Raw genomic sequence first — 22,962 nt, 5'->3', positions numbered from 1 at the left:
ACTTTGAGACAGAGTGTGGTGCATGTGCGTGCTCGGGCCGGGGGTGACGATCAGTCAACACGCACCAAGATAGAAGATTTTAATTATCTCACCCTCCCTGCAAAGTTTACTATTTGTAGAGCAAACTACATCCTGCTGCTTGAGCTGTACACACAGAAAAATAAGAGCTCTTGTTTACTTTCAGGAAAAGACCAGTCTGACATTTCCCCTTCTCACATGCCTCAATGGAAGTGTCTCTTTCAACCTCCTGATATTTATATTCCTGCGCTTCCGCCGTTTCCCAGAATCCTTATCGTCTGGTCCTGTCACGGCTTCGGCTAGCCGGGGGTTCACAGCTGTCTAGTGCAGACGTTTTCTTACATCCAACTTTATTTGGGGAAAGAGAGACAGACAATAAGGAGAGAAACCTCTCTAAACTAGCTCCCTTGTTAGACCCTACAAATTTGGACCTTGTCTCAATGAAAATAGATGCGATGTTCTGGGAGCAGATTCCTATTCAAGTTACTTTATATCAATCCTGAAAATATGCCGTACATTAAGTATGACCTTACCTAGTAAACTGTTATTTACGTATTTATTTTTTATTACATTTTTATTTTAAAAATAATGTTTGTGTACATTTCCAGTTGATCAAGGCAGCAGTAAGTCATCAAATGAAGATAAAATTATTAATATATATAAAATATATGTGTCATTTACTATCTAGAAGTATTATTATTTAATTTAGAGATTAACTGCATATTTTATATTTTATATAATATGTACAAAATTAAAAATAATTACTTGGAAAAAGTAATTAAAAAAAAATAATTGAAATATATATTATTAAAAAGAAAAAGATCTCAAGATCTCATGATCTTGATTTCATATATAAAAATTAACATTTTGTAATCAGATTTCACAAATAAAGAAAATGTTCTCAGTTATGTTACCTATAAAATTATCAGCACTTATTAATTTGGAATGGAACAAATATTTTCCACTTACTTGCTTGCTTACTTACCTAATTAATTTACTTGTTCATCTCATTACACTTCAGAAACGAGTTGTTTACTTTCCAAAATTATCTGGAAAATGTGATGAATTAAATGAGAATCTCTTTGACGTTCAAAAGATAAGCTGTCAAATATGACAGTTTTATAATAATTGCATGCTTTTACTAAAGCAATAAAATCACCTTGAAAATAATTCTCGAAATTTAAGCATGACCTGCTCATTAAAGTGAATTTCCTTCTCGTTAACATTTAACCTACTGGCTTGTTTTTGGTGGCATCTATGAAGAACACTAAGAAGCAATGAAAACCATTTTCTCCCATCGTACTGTCTCTGCCTCTCCTCAAATCTGTCTTATCGATCAGCGTATCGAGCTCTGAAAGTCTTATTTAGTTCACACAGACGCTCACCTAATATCATCCTATTGATCGGTAGCTAAAGTCAGCGTGTTCGACATCAAACAAGTTCACGTATGCCAGGATGTTCCAACACTGAAAAAAGTGTATTCTTCTGAGTGTGCGTCAGGGACATAAAATTTCCACCTCCGCACAAATTTGTACGAATCACGTTGAAGTTGTTAGCAGATAAACAGCAATCACTGCTGGACAAAAGAGGTGATAATTGCAGCCGAGTCCATCAAAACGCATATCAATGGCGTCTGAATGAGTCTTGTCTGCAGAAAGATTTCAGTGTATCTGATAATTGCAGAAACAAAGCTTCTTTTGTGTTTTAATTGGGCCTCTGTGTGGGTCTGGGAAGAGAGACTCAATCAGTAGGCCATCGAGGGACTCATCCTACGTGCTGTCAGTCAAACGCTTCTCTACACTATAAAACGGCCAGATTAAATTGCCTCCTCTGCTGCTAAGAATTAGGGTGGGCTGAAATTGTACTTTTTTTTTTTTTTTTACCTCATATGAAAGGCTCCAAAGAGAGAATTGATCTTCAGTGAAATAACTTAGGCTGTGAGAGATGGAATTGCAGGAAACAGGATTTTTATGAAAAATGCCTCTCGCCGTCATGGGTGTCAACAGACATTAGTTATAACGCTGGGGAATATGATGCTGTTCTGCTGTAAAGCGGATATCAGGTAGCCATAAACATACACATTTTGTTTTTATGATATGCCTCTGAAATGCACTCACAAAATATTTAAATGAGCACTAGCTATATTGTCATTTATTATAGCTGCTGGGCCCAAATGTTCCTTGTAATTTTTCTTGTTTTAAAAGATAAACTGCATCTCAAAACTCTGCCTATGATGCCCTAAATAACAAATGCATTCCATTTGAAAATTAAATATTTATGTGATCTAGGAAGAAATATGATCTTACCATATTTTACAAATGGACGGGTTAGTATGAATTTCTATGGTTTGATTAGAATTAAATTAGATACCATATCCCTCCCGAGCTCATTGACCCGCCATGGCCCCCTGAACTCCCTGATCCGCCCTGGAGGCCGCCCTTGTATCCTGTGTCCCTGGTGTCCATGTCTAGCGGTCTCCAGGGTGCCCACCCTTCCTCCCCTATAGATGTTACTAGGCACGAGACGCGCCTAATGTCAGTATTGTGTCCTGTTTTGTCATGTTTCCCTAGTGTTTTTCCCCATGTGTTTCTAGTATATTTGGTTTGTTCCGTTTGCTCCTCCTTTTGGTTCATGTTTATTTGGTTTACCCTTGCCCTTATTTGGACTTCCTCCTCGTTATCCCTGATTGTCATCACTTGTCTTGTTAAGTTGCCACTCCCCTTTTCTAGTGTTTAAATAGTCATTTGTTTCCCATTCCCCTGGTCCGTTCATAACATTACATCATGTTGTTTCCTCCTGACATTCTGTTTTGTTTGTTTTCTGGAATTACATCATGGTTTTTGTTTTCCTTGTTCTTGTTTTGTTTGTTTTGTAAATAAATATGTGTTTTGTTTATACCCCTGGATCCCCGTGTTTTCCCTTGGTTCCACACTGCAGCACGAGTGTGACAGAGCATTTGTTTTACTTTGGTCGCGTATGCACCTGTGCAAACCTATATATATGTGACCCTGGACCACAAAACCAGTCATAAGTGTAAATTTGTCGAAACTGAGATTTTTACGTCATCTGAAAGCTGAGTAAATAAGCTTTCCATTGATATATTGTTTGTTAAAATAGGACAATGTTTGTCTGAGATACAACTATTTGAAAACCTGGAATCTGAGGGTGCAAAAAAATCGAAATATTGACAAAATCGCCTTAAAAGTTGTCCAAATGAAGATCTTAGCAATGCATATTACTAATCAAAAATCAAGTTTTTATATATTTATGGTAGACAATTTACAAAATATGTTCATGGAACATGATATTTACTTAATATGCTAATGATTTTTGGCATAAAATAAAAATCGATAATTTTGAGCCATACAATGTATTTTTGGCTATTGCTACAAATATACCCGTGCTACTTAAGACTGGTTTTGTGGTCCAGGGTCACATATAGTATATTTGTAATGGAAATGTTATCAGATAGCATTGAAGAGACACTTTTATAAAAGCTCTTTCAGTCAAAGAAATTGCTTTGGGCTCAAAATGAAATATAATTGGACAGGGCCATCAAATTTGGCATGACACTAGTTCATTTATTTATTACCGTGTATGGAAATCTAAAGCAACATCTAAACTTCTACCACGATCTCTAAACAATTACTAACAGAACACTTTCCCTCTGAGCCTTTTCGTTTGTCATTGAAATAACAGCTTTATTTTGCATTTGGAGAACTGCACTTCATTAAGCATAATCAGACTTTTAAAAGACATACACAGCACGTACACGCACCCAGACACACACGCCGTTGCTGATGGAAATGGCAATGCATTCTGAAGCTTTAATTACCAGCTGCGACATTGCACAAAAGACTAAATAAGACATGTCAGTTGGACTCACAACTCAGTTCCGTAGCCTTTATGGTCTTGACACTTCACTGAGGAAATTACAATTATTCACTGTAATTTCAGAAATTGCACAGCAATAAAAATGTGCTTAAGGTCGCTCCAACTGTCACAATTTTAAGACGTTCACAAATCATTGATTATGCATTACTGTTATTTGTTCCCTGTGTGGCTTTTTGTGATGACAGACCATTTAATGACAGCCTCCTTCCTGTCAAAATTCAAATCTCATTTTTTGTAACAATATGTTTTTTTTTTTTCAGCTTTCATTATGTTAGCCCTTGACTGATCTTGCATTGCCATACTTTCGACATACCAGCATAAAGTCGGCTCCATTTAGCAGACAATGTATACTTGTCAAGAAGCTCTTTTCAAGTGATTAAAAAAAAGAGAGATATATAAAATCACAATGTTTCATTATATTAAAAAAGCCAAGAAACTCACTTTCTAGCTCCTGACACCAGCCAATCATATTAAAGCTTGCCATATTGTGAAAGCTTTTGTTTGCAATATGCATTAGGAAAATACAGGTAAATAATTAGGCCTAGTGTTTAAGCACTTCTGGTTCCATCGTCCTGAAGTAAATGGGATTTTTAATGAAATGCCTCAAAAAAAGTTTGTTGTTACCAAAAGCTTCACATTTTATTCTACAAAATGACACACACCCTAATAACAACCCCTTGTGATTCATTAAAGCTTTACTTTTTTTTTCAGCTTTCATTATGTTAGCCCTTGACTGATCTTGCATTGCCATACTTTGGACTTACCAGCATAAAGTCGGGTTCACTTAGCAGACAATGTATACTTTTCAAGAGAGCCATATTGAGAAGTTCTCTTTTTGTTTACAATATGCATTAGATGTTCAAATACAGGAAAATAATTAGCAGCTCAATGGCCAAACAGATAAACTACTCATTAGTCGCTTTCACGGCTTTGTTGTGTTTATAATTGAGCTCTAGCAAACTATTCACACTCAAACTTTTTTTAATTAAATAAAGCCTGAAACACTGCATTAAACTGCTATTGTTTGGCACTAAACAAGTGAATTTTGCCAAGAAATGACAGACAAGATGTTATCAAGTGGCAACCTTCCGCTCTCTCTATTGAAACCAACACGAAAGTGACTTAAGCTGCAATTCATGGACTGGCCACTAGAGAATGGCTCCCATGTTAAAATGGCCAACTTTACAGCAGAAAAATATGTTTACAGCCTGGTACAAAAAGTGGTTTTGGTCTATATAGCTAATTTTGCCCTTCATGTCAACTGTGAGGGGTGTGAATTTTTGTATGACTCATCCGTTTAAGTTATATTAAGCCTTAAAGTTCTGCATAATTAAGGGCGTGGCCACTTGAGTGACAGGTGGATTGGCGTTGCTGTCACCACTGTCGCTCTAGGCGGGCGTGGTTTCAGCAACCAGCTCCACCCACATCCTGCCTCTTTCCCCATTTTCGATTATCTGGGAGTGATGCGCGTTGGCGCGATTACAAGATGGCGACATCCGACTCCCGCTCACTATGAGCTTCAAAAATGCTCTTCAGAAACCTACAGGTGATGTCACGGACACTACGTCCATATTTTTTACAGTCTATGTATGTTATAGAATAATAATTGAATGAACCCTAATTTTGACAATAAATTGGCATTCAAACGCATCACATATATAGCCTACGTTTTCCTTTCTACTTCTAGCTATAGTGTTTTAAAGCCTCAAACTTCACTAAAGTTATGTTCACTTGTGAAGAATGTCTTTATAAACACAAAATGTGTAAGAATCATAAGCCGTTGTCGCTCTCAGAGCTTATTTTCTGCAGTAATCCTATTGAGTTTTTGTGAACTTCTAGGTCGGCCTGCAAAAACACCTCATCACTGCAGCACTCAATGCACCATGGGTGGGCTAACCTCGGGATACTCTAGAAATATCCTCTCATATTTTCTCGGAAACTGTCTGGTGTCGGTATGACTGACTCGCGGTGACTTAAAAGGTGGCTTTTGGTTCATTATTCAAATGACCGTCCATTTTAGCAGGACTCACACTAATGGCAGCGAACAGCCCATCATTATCACTTCACTTATCACCCACAGATCCCCCCCACCTACACCTGCCTACCTGGATATCAATTATCCTGACAAGACCAGTCATCTCTGTTCTGATGTCAGTCCAGCCCTCGCTGTCTGTCCCGCGCTCAAATCCCCTCCAGAAATAGCCACAGTAGCTCATAAGCGGAATCAAGGCTCCTCGAGCCCCTCATTCCAGCTTATATGTCTCCTTCATGGTTTGGCAGGCAAACAGAGTTTGGATTGTTTGCCTGCGGAGGGTAAACTATGCATCAGCGAACTCTGTGCTTTATAAACAACCGCATAACTTTCCAGTTCCTCGGGTTGAGACGGTAATGACTTCAGAGACTCTCCAATAGGTGTGTGAGTATTTCTCATAGACTTCTGAATGAACCGAATCCACACGAAGCCCACAATTCCATCATTATCTGCTCATTATTGTACTGCTGTTGCCGAGGGCCATGAGGGAGAGCTAATAGAGGAACTTGCCACTTCTAAAATGGAGTTTTGTGCTAACTTTAAAGGAAAATGAGTCAGAAATTGTGTCACCAGAATGAAGCCTGTGCAGAAGCTCTCAGTGCTGCTGGATTTTTAAACATGTCACTTCACGAGAACCAGTGGTGTTTTGGTGTCAGTCATGTCAAGTCTGGTGCAACGTGTTGAAAGCATCATTTCTGAACCAAACACAAAAGCAAATCCAATTGTTGAGCTCCAACAGAGGGGAAAACTATTGGTGAAAGGCCCATTCCTCACATAAAGCTGTGTGCCACAGCCATACGAAGCATGTTGTTTTTGGAGCTTGGTGATAAAATGTGCAATATTAAGTAAAGAGCTAATGTACATTCAGCCAGTTGTTATCGCAGAATAAATCCCAAAAGGTTGATCAAGACTTGCATCACCCTGAAGGGTCTTGCATCACCCCGATAGAGTTTATTCTGTGACAACAACCAATTGGATGTACATTATCCTGCTTATTATACAGCTTGCCATGTAAGTAAATAATTCAACACAAAATACTGATTTGTGTTGAAATATTCTATTAGCTATTTAAATGCTAAGTTTCTGCAAAGAAAAATGGATATTAGGATAAACACTGGAAAAATAAAACATTAAAAATCTTGTATGTACTGGTAGTGTACATTGTAAAGTTTTTTTGGAAAATAATAATTAACTCATTTGTCTTCCTACTGTTCTGTATCCTATATGCATAAAACATATTTTAAGACTTTTTGCATAATTTGACAAAATTACAACTTGATTGGAAATGTTGTGATATGTACTATGATTTTTCTTTGGCTACTGTATTTAATTAAGTTTTGTCCATCATTAAAAATATTGGTTCACAATGTTTCTTAAAAAAAGTATCTTATGCTAATCAAATTTCCATTTATTTGATCAAAAATACAGGGGAAAAAAATGAGATTCAAAACATTTATTTATATTTTTATTTTAATATACTTGAAAATATAATTTATTTCTGTGATGTAAAGCTGAATTTTTATTAACCATTACGCAGGCTTCAGCATCACATGATCCTTCACAAATCATTCTAATACACTGATTTATTAGTTTTATCATCAATGTTGGAAACCGTTGTGCTGCTTAATATGTTTTGGAACCTGTGATACGTTTTCTGGATTATTTGATGAATAAAAAGTAAAAAAAAAAAAACAGCATTTATTCAAAATATAAATATTTTCTAATATATATATATATATATATATATATATATATATATATATATATATATATATATATATATATATATATATATATATATATATATATATATATATATATATATATATATATATATATATATATATATATATATATATATATATATATATATATATATATATATATATATATATATATATATATATATATATATATATATATATAATATATATATATATATATATATATATATATATATATATAATATATATATATATATATATATATATATATAATATATATATATATATATATATATATATTATATATTAAGCAGCACAACTGTTTCCAACATTGATAATAAATCAGCATATTACAATGATTTCTGAAGGATAAAGTGACACTGAAGACTAGTGATGCTGAAAAATCAGCTTTGTATCACAGGAAAAAAATATTTTTTAAAGTATAATACAATAGAAAACCACTTTTTTTAAATTGCAAAAATATTTCGGGGGTGAAAGTCCGGGGGTGTGACAATGGTTCCATAAAGAACCTTAAACATCTTAAACCTTTCTGTTTTACAAACGTTTTTTTGTGGCAAAAGAAGGTTCTTCAGATTATAAAAAGGTAAGAAAGAGATGGTTCTTTAAAGAACCTTTGACTGAATGGTTCTTTGTGGAACCAAAAATGGTTCTTCTATGGCATCGCTGTGAAGAACCTTTTGAAGCACCTTTATTTTTAAGAGTGTACTCACCCTCATTCCAACTGCATAAGACGTTCGTTCATCTTCAGAACACAAATTAAGAAATTTTTAATGAAATCCAAGACGTTCAGAACCCTGCATAGACACCAACATACAGTAACTAACACGTTCAAGGCTCAGAAAGGAAGTAGGGACATACAATCTTAAAAATAAAGGTGCTTTAAAAGGTTCTTCACAGCGATGCCATAGAATAACCATTTTTGGTTGCACAAAGAACCATTCAGTCAAAGGTTCATTAAAGAACCATCTCTTTCTTACCTTTTTATAATCTGAAGAAACTTATTTTGCCACAAAGAACCTTTTGTGAAACAGAAAGGTTCTTCAGATGTTTAAGGGTCTTTATGGAACCATTTAGACAAAAAAGGTTCTTCTATAGCATCGTGAAGCACCTTTATTTTTAAGAGTGTAGATCAAATAGTCCATGTGACATCAGTGGTTTAACTGTAATTTTATGAAGCTACGTAAATACTTTTTGTGTGCAAAGAAAACAGAACCACTGATGTCACATGGACTACCATGCACTACATGTCCTTACTAACTGTCTGGACCTTGAACATGTCAGTTGCATTGCTGTCTATATAGGGTCAGAAAGCTCTCAGATTTCGTCAAAAATATCTATTTGTGTTCCAAAGATGAAGAAGGTCGTACGGCTTTATAACAACATGAGGGTGAGTAATTAATGACAGAATTTTCATTTTTGGGTGAACTATTCCTTTAACCTCCAGTTTAATTTAAAAAAGTTTCAGTTTAAGAGGCACAAGATGACAACAGTTGCATTGAAATGAAACAAGCAAGAGCTCAGTGGTGTGATACGAGAAATGTGAAAGAAGTGCCTCAAATATCCGTATGAACGTGTTATTCTGCGTTTCTAATGACGACAGTTGTTATCAGGGAATAACATGCCTCGCAATGTCGCAACTGACCAATTAGAATTTAGCATTCCAGGGAGCCGTGTAATAACTAATGTTAACTAATGGGGCCGTATTGTAAAGTATTACCAAACATTCTTTCAATTCTGTGGTTGATCGCTACAGTAACTTCATTCATCCCAACTTCCAAAGACTTCCTCAAACTCTCACAATGCCCCAGGCCTTCAGTTTAATTAGGATTTGTTTAAGCCAGTCTGATACACCATGTCATCTTAGAGAAGTTAGTGCCGCACTTTTTTTCTTCTTCGACATATGACAAGTCAATGGCATCTTCGCCTCTCCTTAGCCTTCCAGCTCATGTTACACTCTTAAAAATAAAGGCGCTTTAAAAGGTTCTTCACAGCGATGCCATAGAAGAACCATTTTTGGTTCCACAACAAACCATTCAGTCAAAGGTTCTTTAAAGAACCATCTCTTTCTTACCTTTTTGTAATCTGAAGAACCTTCTTTCACAAACCTTTTGTGAAACAGAAAGGTTCTTTGTATGTTAACGGTTCTTTATGAAACTATTTAAACAAAAAGGTTATTCTGTGGCATCTCGTGAAGCACCAACATATTTTTAAGTGTGTAGGATGTCAGAAATGTTGCTGTCCAACTTGAAAGTACTACACTGTAAAAAAAATAAAATAAAAATGTTGAGTCAACTTAAAATAATGTGTTACCCTGCTGACTTAGGTATTTGAGTTGATTCAACTTAAAATTTTACGGCAGCCATGTAACAAATTATTTTAAGTTGACTCAACAAATAGTTTTTTACAGTGTACCTCCTTCTTGATTGGGTGAATGGGAAAATGAATGAATGTACTGGGAGTTGGGAGGTGAATGAGATTAACACTACATTGGATTTCTGAAAAACAACTGGAATTCTCATTAGTTAGTGGTTGCCTTTGTCAAGTTTTTGGCACCAAAAGTCATTGGTGTCCTTGCAATCAGAGCCACTAAAGGGAGATGGTGATGAAAACTTTGTATTTTTCCTCACACCTCATATAATTTACCAAGGGTACACAAACATTTTGCAAGCAAATGCATTAAAATTTTTCCTCGCATCTATTTTATTTTATTTATAGATTTGCAAGGTCTTTAGAAAAGGACTTTAGTGTAGCATGTACACAGACTAACTCATTGCAACTCAGTATTTAATGAAAGCACTGCTTCTATGCTTTCCACCATTTCGGTTATAGAAGATTTAGACATGGTTAATATTGTGGGCTTCCTTAATTTTGAAAAATGTTCCAAATCAAGCTCATTTTGCAACTTGTTGGACCAGAAAGCAGTAATCCAAAGTGTGCAGCAGCAGTTAAACTGAAAGTGTCAGAACAAATGTTTGTCAAGGAGTTCATAAGATTCCTCAGCATGACTCCAAACAGCTGAAAGTTTTCTCATTCTGATGCAAGAACAAACTGCCATTAAAGCTTATTACCTCTGCCTCTTATTTCAATAATATATTCAATCCATTTCTCTAATCAACACACTACAAAGCAGCGTGAAGAGCGTCAGAAAAGAGCGAAGCAACAAGCCGATAGGCTGAAAGCTCGTCTTATTACACCTTGACATCAAAGACAGCAATGCTTCCCCGCATCAACACAAATGAGCATCTCAATCTCGTCAGGAAACAAGGGGAAAATTGGCCCGTGCTAATGTGCCATTTAAATGCAAAGAGCAATTTCTGCAGCGCTAGCTAAGATTTTTTGCCTTTTTGCACCTGATCTTCAAAGACGGCATGTCAAAGTTTTAGAGCGGGGTTGATACGTTCCTGCAGCAGGGGGCAGTGGGAAGATCACGGGACCGCCCGTCTGTTTGAAGTAAAGCACACTAAATCCAAAACCAGGCACCCTTCTGTTACCGATCCAAAACATGTCTAGTTTTAATGATCTAGTCCAAAAACGTGAAGCATTAAGAGGTGCTCTCTATAAACAGAATGTATTACTTCAGATTCAATCAGTGTGTTTATATGCACAATTTTAACCACTTATGCTTTAGTTATACTTGTTATATTTAAACATAATGACATTTGACGTTATTGCTTAAGATAAACAGTCTTGTTTACTGTCCAAAGCACAAATATTCTCTAAGGTTCTAAGTTTGGAATTGTCACTGTAAGTTATGCCACAAATGAAAAACCGTATGTTTAGTCAAATTACAATAATGATGGAAACAAGAGATGAGAGGAGGAATATATTTCATCGCTTTTGAGTGTGAACACTCACTTCTTAGGGGAATGCAATACTTTTGCAAACAAACACAAATGTTTGCTAAGGAGACAAAGTTACTCTGGGATCGCAATACTTTTGAGAATAAACGCAAATGTTTGGTGAAAGAATGAAAAGTTACTTGGAGGAATGCAACACTTTTATGAGTGAATGCTAATGTATTGAGAGAAAGCAAACCTACTCTTTTGCAAATGAACACAGATGTTTGCGAAAAGATATATGAGATTATGTTTTGTGAAAGAACGAGAAGTTACTTAGATTAATATTTTTACAAGTGAAAGCAAATGTTTTGTAAAAAAATAGTTACTTCAGAGAAAAGTTACACTTTTGCAAACAAACACAAATTTACACAAATGAACAAATGTTTGCAAAAATATGAAAAGTTACTTAAGGAATGCAATACTTTTGAGAGTTAGCACAAATGTTTTGTGAAATAATAAACTATTTATCTGAGGAATGCAATACTTTTGCGAGCAAACACAAATGCTTTGTAAAAAAGCAGATACTCGAGGTGAATGACTAACTTTTGCAAACAAACAAAAAACGCTAAGTTACTAAGTAAATGGTAATGTATTAAGAAAGAAAAAGAAAGAAGTTATTCGGGGAACAATGCTTTTAAGAGTAAATGCAAAGTTTTTCAAATGAACATTAATGTTTGCGAAATGAGCTCAGGGGGAAAGTTACTTGGGGAACGCAATACGGGAGTAAATGCATATATTTTGTTAAAGAATTAATAGTTACTCAGAGGAATGCATTATTGAGTAGACGCAAATGTTTTGAGAAAAAAACACAAAAAGTTACTCGAGGGGAACGGCACTTGCAAACAAATGCAAAAGTTTTGTGAAAGAATGCCAAATTACTCGGAGAATGCAATGCTTGTTAATGTATTGAGAAAGAACACAAATATGTTTCGCCAAACTTACAATACCCTTCCATTTATCACATTTGATGTGCTCTACACTCTTAAAAATAAAGGTGCCTCACGATGCCATAAAATACCCTTTTTTGTCTAAATGGTTCCATAAAGAACCTTTAACATCTGAGGAACCTTTCTGTTTAGCAAAAGGTTCTTTGTGGCGAAAGAAGGTTCTTCAGATTATAAAAATGTAAGAAAGAGATGGTTCTATAAAGAACCCTTAACCAAAAAGTGTGGTGTTCTTCTATGGCATCGCTGTGATGAACCGTTTAAAGCACCTGTATTTTTGTGTCAAGAGTGTATGTGTCAAGTATGTTTAGCATGAGGGTGTGTAAATGTTAAAAATTGTTATTTTTGTGTGAACTACCCCTTTAACAATGTCATTTTATCAGGCAAATGTTATAGTTTCATCAAAACCTCATCAGCTGGGGCCAGAGGAGATACTTAAGATGAATTTGATACTCATTAATTGATTACTCAACCAAAAAGTCTTCATCTCATACATTATTTTAAACAGAATTTTAGTAGAAATACAAATACTATTAGTACTATTATTAAAAGTAAAAATCATATGATGCTGTTTCTTGTTTTCCTTTGCCTTTGGAGTGGTGTTTGGAGCTGTTTGTGCATAGATAAGATCTATAAAGTTACAAAGTTTAAAGTCTCAAAACCGACACAATATTTATTATAAAAGTTAAGACTTAGCCACACCTCCCTAAAACTGCTCGTTCAAACACGACCCACATGTCCACATCACGGTGTGAGTAGATTAGCATAACACCACCCATATGTATATGGAAAGCAAGAAGGTGTAACTTTTACCTGTAATAGCGTTGCAGCTGCCATGTTGTGGAGACGCAGTGTGTTTCATTGTGAAAGCAAAAGTACTTTGTTTAGCCTTCCAAATGAGGACACAACTAGAAATCAGTGGTCAAGTTATATTTACAACACTGTTCCGCAACAATGCAATGCAAATATTCAAATGGGTGATGTGCATTTCATGGAGGACTGTTTCCTGAACCTGGGAGAGCTGGTTACAATGCCAGCTGTACACAAAGAGTTAAGTCTATAAAGTGGGCCAATTCCAATGTTGCAAAGACAGTCTGTGCTTCTGATTGATGGCCTGTAAGTACGTTTTCATATTTAAAGAATTCAGTACTGACTATTCAAATGCAAGTTTTGAGCAGTGTAGAGTAGTGCTTGTTGTTTCTCATTTTACGATCGCAAATGCAGACATGGTGTTATGGTTAAAAAGACAGTATGAGTCTTATTATAATCAGTAGTTATGTCCCCACTAGATGCAACAAATGCCTCGTTTATAATGGGTTTTATTGTTTCTGTCTCATCGCGCCGTGAAACGACATGGTAAGGGGCGTATCATTTCCGTCACACACTTGAGGTATTCGGCCAATCACAATGCACCATATAGCTGGCCAATCAGAGAAGACCTTGGTTTTCAACGATGAGTTTTGTAAAAACTGAAGCATTTTTGAACCTCAAACTGCATAAACACATTGCAATACAACAAATACACAAAATAATGCTCTATTTAGCAACATTATACGGCCCCTTTAATAGACACACCAGTCGCAAAACAGAACAGAATTAATTAGTGCACCTTTCAAGGCAACCTATGAAACCTTGAATTGAAACAAAAGTGCTAAACTTGAAATACAAAAGATTAACAGAGTTTTCACAGAAGTATCAGTATGCTACAGAGCCGGTCTGTTCCGTCAGACCTGCATTACACCCGTCTACCTTTCCTCTCTCTCTCTGTCTGTGTTTCCCAGTTCCCCTTCATTGACATGCTGAACATACCCCAGTATGGATCAATAATATTGAGCAAATAGCACCCAATAAACTAAGCTGTTGTCTCAATTGGAGTGTCTTTAGCAGCTTTGATGGAATTTAACCCTCCAGATAAGTGCAGTATTGGACGGCTACTCAAAGAAATGTCAACACAAAGTGCCACAGATTGTCTTCAAGCTCCTTATGTCCAGTTAACAACATTATGTGCCACTAGAATGGATCCAGAGTAGTAGACAGTTTATATCACTCTGTGAGTATTAGATCACAATAATGGTATATGCAGTATCATATAGTTCTTTCTTTCTTTCTTTCTTTCTTTCTTTCTTTCTTTTTTTAATCAAATAATTTATATTATTAATCACACTGTAATATCTACTGGATAATCCAATGAATTCAAAAAGAAAAGTATTTGAACTCATTTGATTATCTTTTTATTAGAAAGCTGATAAATACAAACCAACAGATTTTTCATGACAAATAAAGTCTGGAATCAATGCAGATTTGATGGTTGCTATCATTAATTAAGTTTTAATTTGCTCATTTTATTTATTTTATGCATTTAATTAAATTTGTTAAATGCAATTGTGGCAAGAAAAGCACATTACTTTTTGGTTTCCATGAATGTATCAGTCAAAGGAAATTGTAGACACACAGCCACATAGATTTACGCTTAAAATAAAGGTGCTTCACAAAGCCATAGAAGAACTTTTTTGTCTAAATGGTTCCATAATGAACCTTTAACATCTGAAGAACCTTTCAGTTTCACAAAAGGTTCTTTGTGGCAAAAGAAGGTTCTTAAGATTATAAAAAGGTAAGAAAGGGATGGTTCTTTAAAGAATTGAATTGAACTTCTATGGCATCTCTTGAAGACCCCGCTGAAAAAACTGCTAAAACCAGCCTAGGCTGGTTGGCTGGTCTTAGCTGGTTTAAACTGGAAGTAGATGATTTTAGCTGGTCTCCCAGGCTGGTCAGGCTGGTTTAAGCTGGTGGTCTCCCAGCCTGACCAGCCAACCATCCAAGGGAAACCTTTTAAAACACCTTTATTTTTAAGAGTGTACCACTATCTTGGTAAAAACTGCAGAAATTCTTCAACTGTTTGATGATTCATGGATACTCACTATATTGATGAAAACAAACATTACAAAACACAGTTGTCTCCGTGAGAGAACTTACGGTAGATGTGTAAAAACATATAATGCACACCAGAGCTTCCACAATTTCACATCATACAAATTACTATTTAGACTCGATCACCATTATTAGAGTAGGAAAAAGCCCTGTGTGTTTCTGAGGCTCCCCATATACCTTGTGGAGATGTACAATTACCGCTGAAACCATCTAAACGCTAAGCATGTTAACACACCACTCCTACCTGAACAGCAGGACACGGCCTGAAGTGATACTTAAAACACATTTATACTTTGAAGGACGTTACCAAAGACACTTCAGCAAGACACTATGAGTAGCTAGAACACTCTATGCTTGTGGTCAGGATAAACAGATGAGTATGATGCATTTCAGATGTATTTCCTCTTATGAACAATGTGGACTTTGAAGAACAAAGACACTACACGTATTCCAAAACATAGTAAGGTCCTTTAGGGCTACATATACTGCTTTCTATAAGGCAACTTCCTAACCATCATGAGTGACTTAAAACACAAAAGGCAGCTGGCTAACTCACTCACTGTTGATTGCAAATGAGTTTAGTGTTCCTTGCTGAAAAAAAAACAGCACATGCTGGTTAGGTATGTTTTGGTGCTGGGATGCTGGTTTTAGCTGGTTTATGCTGGTCATGTTGCTGGTCAACGACCAGCATAAACCAGCAAAGGACCAGCAAAAACCAGCAAAGGACCAGCATAAACCAGCATCCCAGCACCAAAACATACCTAACCAGCATGTGCTGTTTTTTTTCAGCAGGGTTAGCATGTTGCTAAGATAAAAACATACACTCTAGCACAAAACGAGCTAACTACAGAGTTCCTAAGGGGACAAAGTGATGGAAACAAATAAGAAATGAGAGGGGGATTATATTTCAGTGCTTTTGAGTGCGAACACTCACTTCTTAGGGGATCGCAATACTTTTGCAAACAAACACAAATGTTTGCTAAGGACTAGGGCTGTCAAAATTAACGCGTTAATTATGCGTTAACGCAAATTCATTTTAACGGCACTAATTGTATTAATGTGCGATTAATGCAGAGCACATTTTCTGTTTGACCCACTACCTAGCCTATGTTTAAAGAAATGGATGCACAATGTTGCCAACCTAGCGAAAAGTGTCTAGCAACAATACATAAACACATAATTGGACAAACCTAATATAGTTTCTGAGGCTCTCCGGTTTTGCAGAACGAGCGCAAGGTCTCCCAATGCGCGCGCACCTCTCTCTCTTTTTATATGTGCGTCTGCTCTGTTCAGCCAGCGGCAGTGGAGCAGCGCTTTAGTTAAACCAGATATTATGTTGCTTCCAGTGCTTGAAGTGGGCCGGTACGCAGGCACTTCTGTATTTTGTCCTTTTGCGTACTTGCGTACCGGCACTTCTGCCATATTTAATGAATGCAAGCGGAGTCGGTCTACATTACGATTGGTGCTGTGGGGTTGATGCGTAAAGCCACATACGAGTATGCAAGCGAAAACAATTCTTTTACAAATGAACATTAATGTTTGCAAAAGGGCACAAAGTTACTCGGGGAATTGCGTTTAGAATAAACGCAAATATTTAGTGAAAGAATGAACAGTTACTCAGAGAAATGCATTATTTTTTATGTGTAAATGAAAGAATGTCAAATTACTCTAAGAACGCAATACTTTTGTGAGTAAATGCTAATGTACTGTATTGAGAAAGAACACAAAGTTACTCAGGAGAATGCAATACTTCTGCAAATGAATACAAATGTTTGCAAAAGGATGCAAAGTTACTCGGTAACACAATACTTTTGAGAGTAACTGCAAATGTTTTGTGAAAAAATAAAAAGTTACTTGGATGAATGCAATACTTTTACAAGTGAACGCAAATGTTTTGTGAAAAAGCGTTATTTGGTGGATTGACACTTTAGCAAACTAACGCAAATTTACATAGAAAACACAATACTTTTGAGTAAATGTAAATGTTTTTCAAAAGAATGCAAAGTTACTTGGGGGAATACAATTCTTTTGCAAACAAACTCAAATGTTCTTAAAAAGAACGCAATAGTTTTGCAAAGAAACACAAATGTTTTGCAAAAGAACAAAGATATGTAGGGAACGCAACTCTGCAAATGAATGCAAATGTTTTGTAAAAGCATGCAAAGTATTTTTGCAAACAAACACAAGCACTGAAACATAATTATTTTTCTCCCTCCTTATATTATTTTTATCAAAATGGAAACACAAAATTTCTGAGGGGAATCCAAATATTTTACGAGAGAATGCAAAATCATTAAAACATTTGTTTTTGTTTTTTCCCTTCCCACCTCCTTTTTTCCATCACCATGTCTGTTTTAGGGCTCCATACTAACTGAACTCATTTTAATTTTTTTGTTTGTTTGTTTGTTTTTTTACCTCAGATTCGACTGTTTTTGCTGATTTTTTATTTATTTATTTTTTTCACTGAGAATGTTGCAGTGGATTCTGGAATTGTTTTTTTTGTTTTTGTTTTTTTTTTCCTTAAGGACACATTCAGTGCTTTCTTAGGTTTTTCAGATACAGCCAGTTCACATACAGAAAAACATGGGAAACATTCAACAGTATATTACAATCAAGCATTTATTACAGCAAAGTACAACAAAACTCACCTCGTATAAGGTCAGAGGTCATGTGCGGCCAGCTGTAGGTCCGTACAAGCTGCCAATCAAAATCATCTTCCTGTGCCTGTCTGTATTCACATAGGCTGGGGTCAGAGTCTTCCTCAAACGTGCAGCCAGCTGGGGAGAGAGAACACATTGTTAGAACCAAACTATATTTAGATGGTCAATTTGCATTACCTTTTGCTTTTGTAGGTCAGAAATCTTCTGAAATATATATATATTTTTAAATTTAAGTAATAAATTCCAACATTCTACTTAGAAAAAAAAAAGAGCAGCACAAGGTATTACTTCAACTGAAGTTGAACCTGACACGTGCAGAAAATTAAAATTATTTCACAAGTACATGGCAGCACCCAGGGTGGCATAAAGCTACTTGAATAAATACTTCTTAAAGGTACAGTAGCAAAAACAGCCTGCTCAATTGCAAAGAACAAAAAATCAAGAGAAACTAAACTGCATCTGTTTTTGGTGCATTAAAACTTGACCAACATCATAAAGGACTTCAGGGAAGAAAATAAAATGAGTTGATAATGACCTCTTTAAACAACAAACAACCAAAAGCTTCACATTTTTGATCACACTTTTAAAACTTTCTTTTTTTATGAGAACAGTGTGATGATTGCTGCTTTAGGCAAATGATGTATTTCTGTAAATAACTTTGTGAGTTTGCTAGTTTTGTAGTGGGGAAGGAACCTCAGGGCTGTTGTGTTCGAGTAATTAAATATTCCGCACAAAACTACGACTTTGCTTTGTAGCTGCAATCTTTCAGGAGTGACACAGGACTCTGCATCTTTCACTAAGAAGAAAGACTTCTTTTTCAGATTTTTTGGCAGATCCGACTCAAATCTGTTTAGTTGTTTACAAAGAGTAAAATAAACCTATTTTGGATTTTCCAACCTAGGCTTATTGGAAAAAAATGCCTCCATCTACAATTAGCAAAACTACGAAAACATACCTATTGCACTGCGGTTTGCAGCTGTATCAACTATTTATATTCATTTTCACACAAATTATGATCCGACTACAACAAAACACCATATATATGGCTTTTCATAGTAAACTTGCTTGGTAGCGCACCTGGTACAGCATTGCACTTGCACTTCACAATAAAAGAGCTAAATGACTTGCGAAAGTAAGCTAAAATGCCATGGCTACTTCAGTTTTAGGTTTTTATCTCATGTTAAGATTAGTGTAGCTGGTTGTTTTCAATAGAATATGAATATGCAATAGAGTATGACCTTATTTTACTACCACTCACAAGGCATTTGATTTTTGAACTGTCATAATACGTACACAACTTATGCAACAAAGTGGTGTCTGATTATAAAAGATGCAGTCATTTTGTATATTATTGTACATTGACAAAACTGTCTAAACAAACAGATCGGTTTGGGGTCCATTACTTGTAAAATAACAGTGTGAAGAGTCTAAAAAATGGATTTGGAAAACCAATTGGAACGGTGTGTAGTGTGAAGAGGCTAATCACCCGCACTAAAACTAATGAGGCAAACGAAAAGACTCTCTCAGCGGTGCATGTACTGATGTGGCATCATCTCAGGAAAAAAAAAAAAAATGATTGAGTGTCACACCTGAACTCAGACTCCAGCTAAAAGCTTTTCGGTGCCTTTTGTTTTCCTTAATTGCATCTAATAGCTCTGGTTTTTCTCAGCTTTGTGTGTAAGTGGAGGTGTGTGTTTCGGCTCAATTAGCTCCAGGCTTGGAGGACAGGGAGGTAAAGACGGGTCAGGGTGATTGCTGTCAGCTGACAAACATCAGCATCACACCAGAGACACAGAGACAGAGCACAAAACGCACATAATAGACTTATCGCCGGTGTGAGGTCACCTACTCGTGTGTGTGTGTTTTGGGGGAACATGCTATCAGCAGGCTCTCAACAGAAGCTAATAATACTCCATCTAGAGTAGCATCTAAAAACAGAAGCACTCTCACAGCCACATGCTCTCACGCACATTACAGGTGGCGAAATTATAGCCAGAGCCATGAAAGTGGACCAAACTACTTACACAAATAGCAGAACATCTCAGCAAAGACATGCAATCTCAGCCCCTTGATTCTTATTGGTCAAAGGTTGATTTTGTTCAAAGTTACACTTACATTGACATTGGATTCCCTGCTGAAAAAAAAAACAGCATACTGTATGCTGATTAGGTAGGTTTTGGTGCTGGTTTATGCTGGTCCTTTGCTGGTTAATGCTGGTCTTTTGCTGGTTTATGCTGGTCATGTTGCTGGTCAAGGACTAGCATAAACCAGCAAAGGACCAGCATAAACCAGCAAATGGCCAGCATAAACCAGCAAAGGACCAGCAAAGGACCAGCATAAACCAGCAAAAACCAGCATCCCAGCACCAAAACCTACCTAACCAGCATATGCTGTTTTTTTCAGCAGGGTTAACAAATACACTACTGTTTACTGTTTCTTGAGCAGCAAATCAGCATATTAGAATGATTTCTAAAGGATCATGTGACTGATGAATGGAGTAATTATGCTGAAATTCAAAGCAAAAATTCAGCTTGGCATCACAGGAATAAATTATAGTTTACTATATATTCAAATAGAAACAGTTCTATCATGACAACTCTCAAAAGATTGTTTACATGGTAATGGATATGACGATGTTAATGTATTTGACAGAATCGATTTGCTACGCTGCTGCTGATGAATTGCTGCTACTGTTGTTGTAGATTATTGCTGCTGTAAATTCTGAACTTGCTACTGCCAATACGCTGATGTAATGCTGTGAGTATTTAAGACATGCTGCTGCTGCACAAGTATCATATGCAATAGCCCATAGCACCTATACAGGTGGAGCTAGGGAAGATGGAGAGTTTCGGAGTAACTCAGGTTGCAAATTCTATTGAATACTCACCAGCAATTTAAATGCAAAGCAGCAAGCTCATTGGCTGCATATGAAACATGAACCAATCAGCTTGTGCCAAGTACAGTGGGAAAAATTATTATTTGATCCCCTGCTGATCAGGGCTTAAAAACGGAAAAAAAATCTGTTCGGTTCACTCCGAGCAGAATCGATATTATAACGTTTCTGTTCTTGCGTTCCTCATTAACAATACATTCCGAAAACGGTTTTCTAGAAAAAATACCAGTTAATAAACGTTATTTTATTACAAGGCGCAATAGATAGATAGTCTTTAAAACCAAAAGTAAACGAGTTCACCTGGAAACTCGTTACAAACGCGCTAATAATTTTTAAAAAACTATTTTCTTGTTTGATAATACTATAGCGAAATAAGCCCCTTCAAGACCATCCGCTTAACATCCTGACCACACGGCTTAATCTGCCATAAAAACCTGTTGACTTATTCCTTAGCTAATATGCATAATAGGCTATTTTCATTCAAACAAAACAGAACTCCAGATAGTTATGATTTTACATTTAATGCATAAAAGTAAAATAAAACGTAATGCATTGTAACATTATAAAACAACAACAGATTTTATTTTATTTTTTTTTTTTTTTTTTTACATTTAACACAACAGATCAACAACTTAAATTATAATATACCAAATAGGCTACTGGAAAAACTGGATGGGCTTCAGCAAAATATTTTATAAAAAAAAAAGTCAATCTATAGCCTACTTAAACTACAAGTTTTAATTAGGCTACAATAACTTAAACCTAAACATACCTTTGCACATGAAACAGCCATGTGCTAACCTTAAGCTCGTCGCATCAGAAAGGGCTCTGCTTATGACGTCTGCTTGGCGGGCATTTCAAGTTGTATGCGTCACCATCGCATTTGCCCACACAATTGGAATTCATGTTTTTGGTCTGCCAAATTGATATAATAAAGAGAACGATAAAAATACCGTTATTAACCGGTTAATTTGGAATTTCTGTTTCCGTTTCTGTTCAGAACGATTAAAATTGATTTTGTTTTCGTTTTCGTTTTTGTTCCTGTTCAATGTCATTTGTTTTCGTTTTTCATTTTCGTTCCTTGAACCGGTTCAGAGCCCTGCTGCTGATTTTGTATGTTTGCCTACTGACAAAGAAATTATCCATCTATAATAATGGTAGGTTTGTTTGAACAGTGAGAGACAGAATAAAAACAAATCATTCCAGAAAAATGCATTTCAAAAAAGTTATAAATTGATTTGCATTTTAATGAGTGAAATAAGTATTTGACCCCTTCGGAAAGTGGGCGAACATACAACATTAGCATACAAAATAATTCCCCACTGTGCCATCTAGAGTTTCATGACAGAACTTGGCATTTACTTTAAACTGTAATAATGTTTCAGAATTTTACAGGTATTTTCTTCAAGTAAATGCAGCTCTAGTGAGAATAAGAGACGTCTTTCAAAAACCATAAAAAAAATAAACTTTTTACATAATTTATTTTTTTTATTTGTATTTTTTATTACCCTATTTATTACCCTTACAAGTAATAATTAATAGTTTTCCCACACAAGCACTTTTCTTATTTAGCTATGCTAGTTTGCCAAATCACCCATTGCTTTCTTACAGTAAATAAATACAAAAAAAAAAGATAATGATTGGCTGACTGAATATTATCCTGCTAATTACTGGATAATGTACAGTCAGCCGGTCATTATCGCAAAAACAACCCATCAGGGAACAATCCTGGTCTGTTATATAGTTACCAGTAATATGCATCCATTATGTATTTTGTATAAAATCAGTAGCAAAACAGTGTGTTTCTATTATGGCATGAGAACTTGTCTGCAGCAGATGCGAGAGACATATCACAACACGTCAAAACTGAATCACTCCCATTATAATCAACAAAACTGGCTACATTAAAAGAGCCCCAGTTCAGCAGACGGATGCTGCATTTCTGTTTTTGAAGTTACTACAACCACTTTATCTTCCCCGTCTGTCTGAAATTAAATGACTTAGTTTCA

At 35.8% G+C, this 22,962-nt stretch overlaps 1 protein-coding gene across 1 annotated transcript in view; it reads right to left on the bottom strand.

The window, feature by feature from the left end:
• Positions 1 to 22,962, bottom strand: part of ptprua (protein tyrosine phosphatase receptor type Ua) — a 404,456-nt gene that overhangs the window by 323,535 nt on the left and 57,959 nt on the right. Inside the window, exon 3 of the mRNA XM_073821437.1 lies at positions 18,049 to 18,177. Coding sequence (XP_073677538.1) covers positions 18,049 to 18,177 — 129 coding nt within the window. The remainder of the gene's footprint in view (positions 1 to 18,048; positions 18,178 to 22,962) is intronic.

This window comes from Garra rufa, chromosome 17, assembly GCF_049309525.1.
Source record: "Garra rufa chromosome 17, GarRuf1.0, whole genome shotgun sequence".
In the NCBI taxonomy this organism is placed as follows: domain Eukaryota; kingdom Metazoa; phylum Chordata; class Actinopteri; order Cypriniformes; family Cyprinidae; genus Garra; species Garra rufa.
This window is presented reverse-complemented; position numbering and strand designations above follow the sequence as displayed.